General features: G+C 41.8%; 1 protein-coding gene across 8 annotated transcripts in view; it reads left to right on the top strand.

Moving 5' to 3' along the window:
- Nucleotides 1–13,611, top strand: part of ELAVL4 (ELAV like RNA binding protein 4) — an 83,336-nt gene that overhangs the window by 17,324 nt on the left and 52,401 nt on the right. Inside the window, exon 1 of one of the 8 annotated variants that reach the window (XM_009939762.2) lies at nucleotides 177–293. The exons of 2 other annotated variants lie outside the window; for them this stretch is intronic. In XM_009939762.2, coding sequence (XP_009938064.1) covers nucleotides 177–293 — 117 coding nt within the window. Of the gene's footprint in view, nucleotides 1–176; nucleotides 294–2,323; nucleotides 2,344–2,771; nucleotides 3,057–3,554; nucleotides 3,575–3,610; nucleotides 3,849–4,076; nucleotides 4,222–13,611 lie in introns of those variants that run through there. 5 more of the 8 variants (XM_075424523.1, XM_075424520.1, XM_075424524.1 and 2 more) reach the window with 5 other exon arrangements.

Here is a 13,611-nt window from a genome sequence, read left to right as displayed (position 1 = left end):
ATGCTTTTGGAGAATTGGGTTGTCTTTTATTTGCGGTTTCAATCGGCTGCTGTTGCCTAGGACATTATGCCACGTAAGGCTTCTAAACTGCACAGAGTAGGTAGTTATTAACGCTGAATTGGCTTCTGGTATAGTCCATCTGGGCTCTGTATGAGAGAGCTTGCTAGCGGCTACTGATGCTAAGATACCCGCAACCTTTGGGATGTATGCGTGGTGGAGAGGGGCTCAGTGATATGAGATCACTTCTTTTAAGGGAAACTGTCATTAATGAGTCAAGAAACTGCTCATTTATGGTAAGGAGAGGGAGGGGGGGCTGGGAAACAACCCTGTGATTTCATTTTGATATTGGATTAGCTGTTTAAGACAAGTTTCTTTTTGTGGGGATGGAAGATTGCATTAAAAATATGCTTTCCTCAGGGGCTTGCTGGCTGGTGCTGGAGAGGCTGTATTGAGAATCCGATGCTTTACGAATGTCACAACCGTGATGCGGTGGTCAGTCCCTTACCCTGAAAGAGAAATAGTACTATTGGAAACACGAGAATAAGGTTGACTTTTTCAACAATAGGATTCTGCCTTTGTCTTTACAGAGGGAGGCCTCTGAGGACGTTTGAGCGTTTGTTTTAGTGTTCCTCGGAAAGACTGCGTGTGTGGGGTGCTTTGGGGGAAAGTGGTCAGTGTGCAGGGTACCTGGGTTTACAGGCGGAGGAGAGAGCTAATTTTTTAGAGGAGCGGCGTGCAATTATTGTTTCAGAAAAATGGCTGAATCTTTTGATATGCATAACGAATTTATAGTAACAAAGTAGGCTGAAGTTGAAAAGACTTAAAAATGATTTCTGAATGTCGTCTTCGGTGTTATTAACCCCTGAAGAGACCTGAAGTAAAAATTTGCATTACAAATCTAACTTTAATATTCGATGTATATTTGCACAAGAATGTATGGTAATATACTAGCTATGTAGCATTTTGATGCCTGTGTGTTCAGCCTAATAGGTCGCCTAAATATTTGAGTTAGGAAATCGGTCTTACGAGGGAGTTTAATCTTTACTAGTTTTTACGGAGCTGCGAATGTGCTCCAAAAGATGCATGGTGAGAGAAATCCTCGGCAGCCTCTTACATTGTTCATATTTTAATTGAATTCAGTGCTCATTCCACAAATAGATTGCATGATGTCTTTTAAATGCGATTTTTCTCCTTGCTTTGTCTGTTTGTGGCTAGATTTTCTAAGCTTACTGTATTTTGTGTGTTTTATGGGTGTGTTTAGTCCGTGTGTTTTGAGTGTTTATGGTTTAAAGAAATGTAAAACGTACAGAATGTCAGTTCAGAGCTTAGCAGTTCAGAGGGCATATTTGTACTTCAAAAAAAAAAATAAAACTTCTAGAACAATGATTATCTGACCACATATTTTTGAAAATGGTTTTGGTCGTTTGTATCTAGGTTTTCTTTCTCCAGGAAAGAGCTAAGTGAGCTTATAGCATGGCCCATCCTAGCTTTCTCTGTCTTTAGCTCTTGCGTTTAAAAACGCTTGCAATGATACTGAATTTGAAAAAAAAAACCCAACAACCTTGGCTGTTGAAATGAATGTGTGAATGGTAAAATTAAATAATTCCTAAGTGTGTTAATAGAGTAATACCTGGTCACTTTAGTTGAGATGAACATAAATTCAAGGGTTAGTTGCAGCTGCAGGGTGCCATGCCTTGTTACTTTGGCCAAAACGTGCTCCGGGAAAATAACTCTCAAGTAAGAGAAAGAACTGAAGGCTTTCTAACTTGCGAGAATTTTTAATAAACGTGCTGCGCTCGGGAGAGGGTAAAATGTTGCTGTTTGGAGGTGAAGTTTTGTTAGTTTGTCAGCGGCAGCGAGCGGAGGATTAATGAGTGTGCATTGTTAAGTTAAGCACGTTCCTGTCTCGGGCTGGACAAAAAAAAATTTCTTTTAAATGCCCAAAGTTCACCGTTGTTTTATTTCCTGTAGAGCTGAGGAATAATGAAGCGAGGTGGTGAAATAATTCTGAAATGCTGCTGTCGTTTGGGGGGAGCACTCTGATAAATGGGTGCCTGCCGTGCCACGGGCAGCGTCAAGTGGCAGCAGTAGCAAATCCATTTCTATAAATGGTTTTTTTTAAAAAAAAAAAAAACTCGGAGGGCTGAAGGAAGGAGAGATGGGTTGGTTATTAAAATCAATAGTACCTGAAAATAAACGCGGCTTTAAATGCACGTCGAAGTGCTTTTGTTGTGCCTTTAAGCCCGGAGGCAGATCATTAAATATGCATTTCTCCGGAAAGCAACTGTCGAAAAAGATAAGGTAGTTAAAATACGCCGGACCTGGGAGCCGGGCGTGCAGGAGGTAAGAAGATGCGGGCGCTGGAGCATGGCCGAGCGATGGACATCGCCGCGGCCGAGGGCTCCTGCGCCGGCGGGGCGGGAAGAGGAATGGGGGAAAAGGAAGAAAATACTAAAAAAGAAAAATAATAATAATAAATACGGGGATGCGTGTTGTTTCTTCAACCGGGCCTTAATTACTAGACACAAGCAGCAGTTCAGAAATCTGGTCTCTGTTGTTGTAGAGGTCACCGAATCATTAACATTGTCAATCTGGCAGCGGCTAATTTCAATAGCACCTGATGTCGCAACGCCCCCCCCGCTCCCCCCGCGCGCGGCGGCGGCGGCCAATCAGCGCCCGCCCCGCCGCTGACAGATGGGCCCATAAATGGCTGCGCAGGGGCGACGCCGCCAGGCAGTTCCAGCAGGGCTCGCGCCGCGCCGCTCCGCCCGCCGCCGGGGCCGCCGCTCGGGGACCGCGGGGCCCGCGCCGCCAGCAGGGACTGAGGGACAGGCAGGCGGGCGGGGAGACCCGGCCCGGGCCAGTATTATTATTATTATTATCGTTATTATTTATTATTATTATTATTACCGCTGCACAAACGTCTAGCACTGTGCTGTGTGGATCTTCAAAAAAAAAAAAAAAAAGATAATAAAAATTCTCCCTGAAACCTTAGCAAATCAGTAGAAGAGTTGAAGCCTCTCAAGACCCAATATTTGCCATTAAGAATGGTTATGGTAGGTATTGGTAGATTTAAAATCTCATCGTAGCGGGTTTACGTAGAGGTAGACGTAGAAGCTAACATACAGATTTTTTTTTTCCCCCAAACCTGCATCGTTCTCAGTCTTGTGTTTTCACATGAATTTAGTTTTGCTGCTACTGATTTGTTTGTACATGATCTCTCCCTTCCCCCCCCCCTTTTCTTTCTCCCCTCCTCCCCCCGCTCGCTCTCTTTCATATTTAATGTGTGCGTATCCTTTAATAAAGGATGTACTTTGTCATTTTAAGGTAATTGCGATTTCTCTCAGAATAAAGAAAAAAAGCTCATTTCTGATGCAAGGCTGGTACGTGGCGAGCTGAAAGGCGAAAGGAAGAAGAGGCTTTTTTTAAGTGGTGATGGGGGGGGAGTTAATTTCCACATTGACATTTTGGAGATACAAATGCAGAGCAGAATCCTGGGGGGGGGTGGGGAGGTGGTGGCTGAAAAAAAAAAGCCTCAAGATTGGTAATTTTCTTTTGGTGGACTGCGCAATAGGTATGGTAATTTTAAAAGAGGGTGATTTATATGAGCTTCAGTAAATGCTGCATATTGTATTTCAAAGAGTTTCCTGTCATGACCTCATAAAAAGAGGAGGAGGCTTGTATGTGTTGCAGCGCCTAGTATATGTCGATTTTGTTGCATCGTTGGGCAGCAGCGCTGTAAGAAGGAATGTCAGCTTTTACATAACGCTCTTTTTGCTTTTGACTCTGTGAGGGGCTGTAAGGGTCCATCTTGGTGATCACAGATGGAGTGGAATGGCTTGAAAATGGTAAGTGAACGGGGAGAGCCTGCTCGTGGGGTTTTGTCTCGCTTCTCGCGTGCCTCGTGGATTTCTTTTGTTCGGGGCGGTGGATCGTGAGTCATAAAATAAAATTAGAGAGCCTTGTTTATTTTTTTTTGGTGGGATATGTCTGCCTGTGCGTGTATGTATATCTATATTTAACATATCTAACTGCGATGGCACTTGACGGCGTTTCCATTGAACGTTGCCTTTCAGTCGAGCGAGGATGGTCTCTGCTGCCAGTCACGGTGTCATTGTACCGCATGTGCCTGGCGGATCAGGCAGCCGATGATGCCTTTTAATCTCCGTTTGTATTACACCGGCCTTAAATACAAACCTAATAATCGCCTCTAAAATTCAGGTATTGCGTTTGCTATGGAGCCAGTGCTGTAGAGGATGGGTGGGTGGATGGATGGATGGAAGGATGGATGGATAGATGGAAGGAAGGAAGGAAGGAAGGGTGTGTTTTTTGTGTCGGGGTGGGGGCTGGGGGGGAGCTGTGTTGTTTTGTGCTGTTTTAAATGCCGGGAGAAGTCAAAGCCATTTATGTGAAAAATAGTATTTCTATTTTTAGACTGTATTCTCCTGGCAGAGGAGCCCGGACGCACTCGTCTCGTCCCCTCTTTTGTGCTTTCCTTACAGATTGTGCAAAATGGCATGATCAGATACAACTGCCGGGGACCCGGGCTGGGGGCTGGGACCCAGCCCGCACAATACCCATCCCTCCTGCCAGCCCCACGGGATGCTGGGGGGTGTGGGTGTCGTCGTCCGTCCCCCCCCCCCCAATCCCCTGTTCCCCCTTAATTTAACGTTTTGCAGACTTTTGCCGTGGATATTTATTATAACTGGGGAAACAAAGCGACGGTCTTTTCCCATTCTTACAGGATTGTCTTTGTCTAGCTGCTTGTTTTGATGGGTGTAAAACAAATAAGATTAGACTGAGCAGCCGAACTGAAAGCGATAGCTGGGAGGAAAAGCCAATGAAAGGTTGCCGGGGAAACGAGCATAGGGGAAGCTGAGTGGGGGAGCAGGTGGCAATCATGTGGGAATACTGCAAACAGTGTTAAAAAAAAAAAAAAATCTAAAAAAAAAAGCAGGGGCTACCTCGATTATCTCTGCTGTTCTTTGTGGCAGTCACAACTTTAATTATTCTTTATAAATAGGTGTTAATTACATTTCTGGCTCAGGCTTACCGTGATTTCTAGAAATCTGGTTTTAAGCATCTGTTCTTTCTCCTCTGCAAAAGAGGGTTATCTTTCTTTTTTTTTTTTTTCCTTCCCCCTCCCTGCTGTGAAATTGTACGTGCAAAAAATTGCAAGGAATCCTGTGAGGCAGTATAAAAAAAAATGTAAATTATATTGAATGAAGTTGACAGAGGTATAATAGTGAACTCCCACAGCTGATAGCTTCTGCAAATCATTTCTTAGAATTTTCCAGCAAATGTCCCTATGAGAACAGTAGGTAGAATGAATTTACCCTAAGCAGTGATTTTGTGTTAAGTGATATTGGTATTTTTACAAAATCAGATGGTTATGTGGCAGAATAATCAGTTCATGGGAGTTCACCGTATCCTAGGGTTTATGCGCTGAGCAGAATTTACGAAAATAACGAGATTATTCTTCTCTTCGTCTCCAGCCCCACCTTTAACCACAGTCTATTATATATTTGCTGGAGCATTATCCACTTCCAATGTCAGGCTCCTTGTGGCAACTTTACTTTTTAAACTGGGGCTGAATATTTTGCTATTTGTGATGGTCTCTTATTGTAGTCGCAAGCAATAATGGGAAATAGCAGAAGTGCGTCTTTAAACAAGGCTATTGGTGCTAGAAGTGTTAAAAAAGCGTAGTAGACTAGTAAGTGATAGACGGTAGCGTAAAAGATACAAAAATGTGGTTGCCCAGAAAATGCTCATCTATCACACATCAGGAGGCACAAGAGAAGCAAAGCAAGGGTACAGAACACGCCTTTCTTTCTGTCTCCAGGTTTTCAGATATTCTTACTTTCTTCCTTTCTCTGCTGAAGGGTTACTTTCAATGCAAACTCAAGCAGGAACGGTGGTGCTTAGTTTAAATATGAACAAAAAGAAGTTAAATCCCCCTTTTAATTTGCTTTAAGTATTGCTTCTGCTGCAGCCCTTTTACTGAAGAAATAATTGAATGGTCCTCTGAAAACTGCACTGCTTTACAATGGGGAGGGATCTTGAGGGGGTGTGTGCGTGTGTAAAAATTCTATATTTTACAGTCTGTGCATGTGCACAGAGATGTATTCTGACATGCATTGTAGTTGTATGTGACAGTAAAATAATTTTTCTTCTGTCCAAAACAGAGATACTGTGTTCTAAATCTGTTAACTTAGTCACGACAATAAATAAGGGTGCCTTTTATTATTCACAGCTGCATTGTTTGTTTTAAGAGTCATCAGCTAGTAGTTACATTTTCATTTTCTGTTCAATTTGGTGTTTCTACAAAGATTTTAAAATAATGTAATCCTTGTTTTATGGTGCACGTGTTCTTGCTCCGATCTTCCTCTTTTCTTTGTTTTAAGATTATATTAATGAATACGGCCTGCATGTACATAGTGACATTTTTTTTTGCATGTAAAAGATCGCATTGTAAATCCTCCTATAGAAAAATAGCTATGAAGTTAGTGAAATTGAATTAAGATTGCTACGAATACTAAAGAAAGATTAATATGTAAAACCCCTTTCTGTTCAGACAAAAAAGTAGAGAAAATGCAGTTGTCTTGAGACATGACATTTTTTTTTAATGGTTGTCTTGGTCAGCTAGTAGTCAGAAAGGATGATATTTTACAACTGGGTATTGATGCAGCATGAATACCAGCCACGAGTTTAAAATCCTATCCCCATGTACTCTACTAATCAAGTTCCCATGTTAGATACAGGGATGCCTCTCTACTGTTGAGTGGCTTGGTTGCCTCCTTTGCTTTCTTCCTCTTTATTAATTTTACCTTTTTGAGCTCTCTCAAAGTGAGCCCGAGCTGTTGTGACAAAGGATGGTTACAATGAGCTAGAAGGGGTATACTTAAAAATCCCGTTTGAATGGGTTTGGAATAGTCTTCATCATCTTTATTTGGTCCTGTTAAATATTGTGACTCTACTGAAAGAAAATCCAGTTGCATTAATCTTACATATATTTAATGTATTAATTTTTTTGAAATAGTATCTTCTAGGTTACAGTGAATTTTTTTCCTCAGCCTTCCTACTTGGTTCGCTGGGAGTGTACTAATGAAATGCAGGTTATTTTCTGTGTGTAGTTGTCATACTGTTGGTACATAACCGAGAGCCACTCCAGACCCCGAGGTTTTCCGAAAGAAGTAAAGTATGATTGCGTCCATATTCTGGCAGGGGAATGTGGTGTTTTCTCTGGGAACTTGCACTTTCAAATAATTTCAGCAAACACCCCAGGCAAGAAATGGGCAGTGGCAGAGAATATTATAGCGAGAGGGAGAGAGAGATGCAGATAACTTGACAAATCCACTTGTCTGTTTTGGCAATCTGTGTCCACTAGACAACTCATTTACATGCCTGGACACATTAAAATGTACATTTGTTTGTCTGTGGGACAGCTGACTGGATACGCTCCGGTGCACTGGCAAATACTGCAATGCAGTATTTTTTTCAATGTCATTGGGGTTTTGGGGGAGAAGTGGGCGCAAACAGTCTTTTTGCAAGTGAGGCAATGTTAAAAAGCATGTACCTCTGTAAAGGATAGGCCAGGTCCTGCAAAATTTGCTAATCTGTGGTGGAAAGTCACCCCTCCCCCACTGCGCTCCTCTCCCTCTCTTGCTCTTTTCTTTCTGAGTGGGATGGAGGAAGAGATGGGTATGCCTGTGCTTTTATGTGTGTGCTCGTGCATGTGTATCTTCCCTTTTCGTTTGAATGGATGTTAAGGAAATTGCTGGGATTTGTGCAAGAAGGGAAAGGGCATCTGCGTAATGTGGTACTTTCCAATTGTTTGTGTAAATGTCCAGTTACCAGCAGCATAGGGCTTCCAAGCAACTTAAAGCAAGGCACATTTTTCATTTTCTGAAGAATTTTGCAAAGAGGAGCATAATGTTTCAATTCAACAAGTACAATAGATTTAATCCTAATGAAAATAGTATTAATGGGGACCTGTACCTTGCCTTAGTCTTTGCATTTGAGTACATTTAACCATTTGAGATAATATAAAGTGAAGATGTTGGAGAAATGGATATTCAAAGACTGTTTGCTTGCTTGCTTTTTTCCCGTCAAATGATGAATCTTCACTTTCTAAAATACTGGAATATTTTAGGTGCAGGTGGCTTTTGTAGGTCACTAGCTTTACAGCAAGAAGAAAAAAGGAGGGAGAAAAGGTCTCAATGTGTCAAAGGCAGTAATTGTCTAAAATTAGCCATCTAGAAAAGGCAGGAAAGGCTTGGAGGAAAGAGAAGGAGGCACAGATACGTGAAACAGCTCTGTGCGAATCGGGGAGATAAGGAGTGATAAATTTGAACTGGTGCAGTGGTGTGATGCCCATTATTTTCTCAGAACCTTGACTTTGCAGGTTTGTTACTCTGTTGTTCACACCTTTAATAATAACCATTTTTGGTTGATAGCTTGGGGCACTGAAGATGAGACCTTTTGTTTGTTTACTTAAGTATTCTGGCAGGGTTCGCGATAGCATTGGAACATCAACGCTGGAAATGAAATACTTTCAGATGAGATTATAGTAAGAACGCAGTTACTTTTTGTAGTTACCTAACATTGTCTTATTTGTAATATTTACATTGCTTGCATGAATTCATGAAGAATTAGCTCAGTAGAACCCATGTTACATTGGTCTTTATTTTCTGTCACTATAATCTATGTTTTCCCTAACTGTTTTGAGCTCCTGATGCGTTATTGCTTCTTTAGGGCCCCAAAAAGCGGGGAGCGAGCTCAGAGTCTGTCTTACTTATTGTGCCCTTGACTGTGGCTTATGTGAGGACTTCCACCTTAATGAAGAAGTAGATCTGTAAAAGTTGGGAAATTCTGCGAACCAGTTAGGAATTGTTAATTAAACTGGATGAAGAGACAGAATATTAAGAGAAAATTAATTAAAAAAAAAATAGCTAAACCTTTGTGTGTCCTCTCTGGAAGTGGTTTAGTTGCACAGTAAAATGCAAGCATGGCTTTGACAATATTTGGAGTCACGATGTATATAAAATTCTGTAGTATGCCTTTGTTGCTAAGGCATACGCAGTTGCATCAGCGATGCTGTTGTGATGGGAAATTATGTCCTTGATTTCTGGGGAAAAAATTCTGTTTCATTTATTTTTTCTTTTAATATTTAAACTTTTTTTATTGCTATAAAAGCTCTTATACATTACAGTTGGTGTTTTTGCTAGTCTGGAGCCGTGCACCAGTATTTTTCAGAGTCAGGGTGGTAGTGTATTTCATGGCTTTTGAGCATTCAGAGCTCTTGGAGGTAAAGGCGGTACAATAATGAGTTTGTTTCAGAACAGACGCAAATGGCTATGGGAGGTGGTTCTGTCATTCGCAGCGCTTCAGGAAGGTTCCATGCGTAATGCGTCTCTGTCCACGTAAGTGATTTTCGGTGTTGGCAGAGGGCAGCGATGCCACTGGAGCCTTTCCAGTAGCGTAAGTCCATCAGACCCAGCCACTCCGCTGCGTACCCAGGTGCCTTCACCGAGCCGTGGAAGGAAAACCAAACAGCTCCCTCTGGTTTTTGCTTCCTGAGGGACTTTCAGGGAGAAGGTCCCATCTGACCCTCCATGGAGAGACCAACAGATTGCCGCTGGAGCAGGTAACTGCACTGCGCTTGGGCCCTGTGTATTGCCCTGAAATTGCATGCGTGCTCATTTGGAGTAGTCGATTGTTTTTTCTGAGCACTGCGAAGTGTTTACGCCTAGGTTGTGCACTGTTGAAAAGCTTTTGTAGGGACATGAGGGATGAAGGAAGCTTGCCCTTCTTCGTTTTTCGTCACCTTATGAATCTGTCACTGTTGTATACTGGAAAACTTGCAAAGACAGCAGTACTCAGAATTTGTATTTTAAGGTATGTCTGACGACTCTTGTAACGTTATGTCTGATTGCCCAGCAAGGACGTGGAAATCCAGGAACCAGCTGTGTCCCCTTGTCTCTCCTGCTGCAGGTCAGGACAGTTGCCAGAAGTCCATGGTTCTCTTACTGCTATTAAAAGCCAAGCTGATATTTGTGACTTTGAGAATTATTATTACTAGACTAAACTTCCTCAGAAGATTTTACATTGGGGATTTTTTGTTTAATATGTGGATTAATTTAGACTGTTGATGTCCATGATGTGCTTAAGGTGTGTGGAAGCCAATTTGTAGTAGTTCTGGTTTGAGAGGGTCGTAGTAAACCACATGGGCAAAATGCAAATGAACCTTTTCACTGAGTTCAGTGCTAGTCTGGGGAGGAGCCTTTTCTCAGTGTTGAACTGACATGTAGACTCCCATTGCCATCAGCAGTTTGTTAGATAATACAAAATTCACCACTCAACAGCATGAAATAACCCATGTTTAAGTCACTACACTGTGTTGAAGTGTTAATGCATGCTGCGTCTGGGATCGGAGGTATTCGGGGGTATTTGGTTTTTTGCTCAATTGAAGGGTTTATAACGTGGCTGTTAATTGCTGTAGTTGTACTCATCCTATGCTGCTCATCCTTGATCTTCGAATGGTGGTCAGTGACTTTTTGCTTTACTATGTGCAGAAGAACTTGTGGGCAAAGACCCATCTTGTTAATTCTGTAGAGCAGAAGGCACAGTCACGACGCTGTAGAAGTAATAATGCATGTAAACAAATGCTTCTTCAGTAAAAATAGTTCTAATACCGTTCCCTGTATATCTTTGTTCCAAATGAAGTTACTGGTGGTAGATGAGTAGGGGGAAGTTGATTTTTAGCAGAAAGCGTGAATGCTGGAGATTCTTCCTAAAATGTGTCTGCCAGCTATACTGTGGCAATTTGCTGTCGATTCCCTTCCTGTGAGAGCAGCTGTTCAGGGAATTAATCCCTTTGCTTGATGCAGAGGGTCCTGAAAAATTCAGTGCGCAGCTACGGTGGTGGCCATGGCCGTTTGTCATGTGACCGTTGGTGGGAGCTAACTCCATGATCTCACACAATAGCATCTTGTTCTTTAGACTAACTGGGCCAGGACAAAATTATCATTCTGTATTTCGTGTGCTCTGTGAGAGATTCCAGAGTGCACTTTAGAATTTGACATTGTGTTTGATAATTTATAGGGCACAGTTTATATTTAACTGTAGACACCTTAATCCAGGGAAAAAGAGTAGTGTATTTTTAGAATCCTTTTTTTATTGTCTGTGCTTGTCGTTACCCAACTACTGAAAGAAGTGTTCACAAATGTTAGGTGCTCACTGGGGTAGAAGCTGAATTTAATCTCCATCGTTAGTCTTTGCTACATGCAAAAATGAATGTTATCTGTGTGGTGTTCTTATCAAGCAGCTCTGCAGCCATAGTGTAGCCATTACGGCCGCTGCAGGAGCCATGTTCTCCAGCATTTCAGCACCAGACTGGGCCAGGGCACCTAGGCTGAATGCCTCGGTGGTCAGGGATGCTTAGGTGGTACACTAGTCTTAAAAATGATGTGATGTCACTTCTGTCACAGAGTTCTCCTCCTTTGAGGTGAAACACGCAGATAGAATGGATCTGGCTGTAAGTTTAAAGAGCCCGCCTATGACTACGGAGTATTGTAAGGGAAAGCTAGCACTAGAAAGGACAGTAACTTGGTTATTCTGACGTTTTTAATATTCAAGCAAGCTATTCTTGCGTGTTTAGGCTGTTAGGACATTTCTGCCTAGTAATCTCTAATAATGCTGCCATTTTTCCAGTGGCCTATTGACATCTAAGCAAAAGGTAACCTACAGGTTTTGAGTCAGTGCAGCTGGGATGGCCCGGGTCCCCCGCTGTCCTCAAGCCCCCCTGTCTGAGCAGGGACCAGCAGGGCTCCTGCTGGGTGCGCCAGCAGAACGGTGTGTTAACCAGGAGTGTGTTATCCATGACGTCTGCTAATGTTTTCTAAAGAGGAGTTTTGAAAGTTTTGTCATTTCTTGGTGTTACCAGATTCTTACTCAAATAAACATACTGTTGAGCTTGAACGTGATTTCATTTGGAAGTTTTAGGAGGTATCTTAGTAATGGGAATAAGGAGGGTGTTTGGTTTGGCCTGTGGCATGTTTCCCTTCCTTACTACAGAGATTAATAGAGTTTATGTACAGGACAAACCATTAGGATCTGTTAGAGATGTATTTTTGTCCTTTGCTGATGAAAAATATATTATTAATCTATGGTAATGGGTCTTTGAGCTTAGCATAGATGCTTTTATGCATAAGATTGTTTGAATTTAAGTATTACTGAGATATTTATTCCATACAGTACGCTTATACTTACTCTCATTTAAGCCATTGTGTAGATATTTCTTTTGTGAGACCATCAGAGTAACCAGCTGCCTCTGCATACTAGAAGGTCATTTCTGATCATTTTTCTACTAGAAGTTTCTCAGGTCTTCAAGCCTTATTATCTGTTCTTGACCTTAAGGTGGTGACGGTCAGATTACTTTGGAGTACTTCATTGTAACTTTGTTTGCCATAGGTATGTTACAGGAGCAAGGATGCCTATATTCTGTGAAAAGATGATTTCCATTAGCAATGTTAGTGTGGTACAGGACTGTAGACTTAAATATGAATTGTAGAAAAGAGGTAAATGTCTTCATTACTATTTCGGTCAGTCTTAAGAGAAATATGCTGTTACTTTGCAGCAAGCTAACATTTCTGATGATGGAGATAGAAACTGTGATGTTCAGCTAAGTCCTGTTTTCGGGTCTGTCTCTCTTAGACCTGCAAGTAGCAGTATCCATAGAGATGATGTTGCCAGCAGTCGAGATGTACACATGTTGATTAGTGCTTCCTAATTGCATTTACCAGTGTGCCATCGTTAAGGTCCTGTTGAGGATAGAGCCTCAAAACGTCTTCGTTGTGGCGTGTTTTGCCAAGCCATCCATTCCGCCTAATAGAAGCCTGTCTTGCATAAAAAATGTATGGGCAGCATTTTCAGAAGAAGAACTTATGGCTTAGGAGCTGAAATCCTGTTGCTGTGAACGTTAATGAATCTTAAATTGCTTAAGGGCTTCTGAAAATTGTAGCTTTTGTTTCTAGAACTTCAGCAGAAATAGCAGTGGTGGGGGGTTGGATGTTCCTAGGCTTCACGGAGAGCCTGCTCTGTCCTTGCTTTGCTTTGCCTTCTGCTAAGTAGACGTTTTTAGGTTTCAGTATGGCTTGTAATACAGCTTTCACTGTCTGAACTCTCAGGTTGCAAATGGTTCTAGGTTATTTTCTTAACGGGGAAAAACATAAAGTGGAATTGTGACAGGTCTACAGCAGCTGAAGACTTGCAGCTGTCTGCTTCTTACATGAACGTGTACGTGCCCGTGGGAATCTGCGTCAGTACACAGTGCAACGTACATATTCCCGAGTCAGTAATATAATTCACTTACAGATTAGTAATATATAACTCGGTGATATAGTCAGTAAACAAGCAAGCAGGTAGTGATTAGGAACAAAACTGAGCTAAAAATAAAATTCAGAAAGTAACCAAATATATAAAAATCTTTCTAAATTTCCCGTGGTTTCGTTTCAGTGTCTTTTTAGGCTGTACATTCTTTAGACTGAGGATCTGTCTTAGATGTTGGTCTCTACCATGCTCTTGTACTATTATTATCATCTAGTATCCAGC

The sequence above is a fragment of the Opisthocomus hoazin genome, chromosome 6, assembly GCF_030867145.1.
Source record: "Opisthocomus hoazin isolate bOpiHoa1 chromosome 6, bOpiHoa1.hap1, whole genome shotgun sequence".
In the NCBI taxonomy this organism is placed as follows: Eukaryota; Metazoa; Chordata; class Aves; order Opisthocomiformes; family Opisthocomidae; genus Opisthocomus; species Opisthocomus hoazin.
Note: the sequence above shows the minus strand (reverse complement) of the source record. Positions and strands in the feature narration are given on the sequence as shown.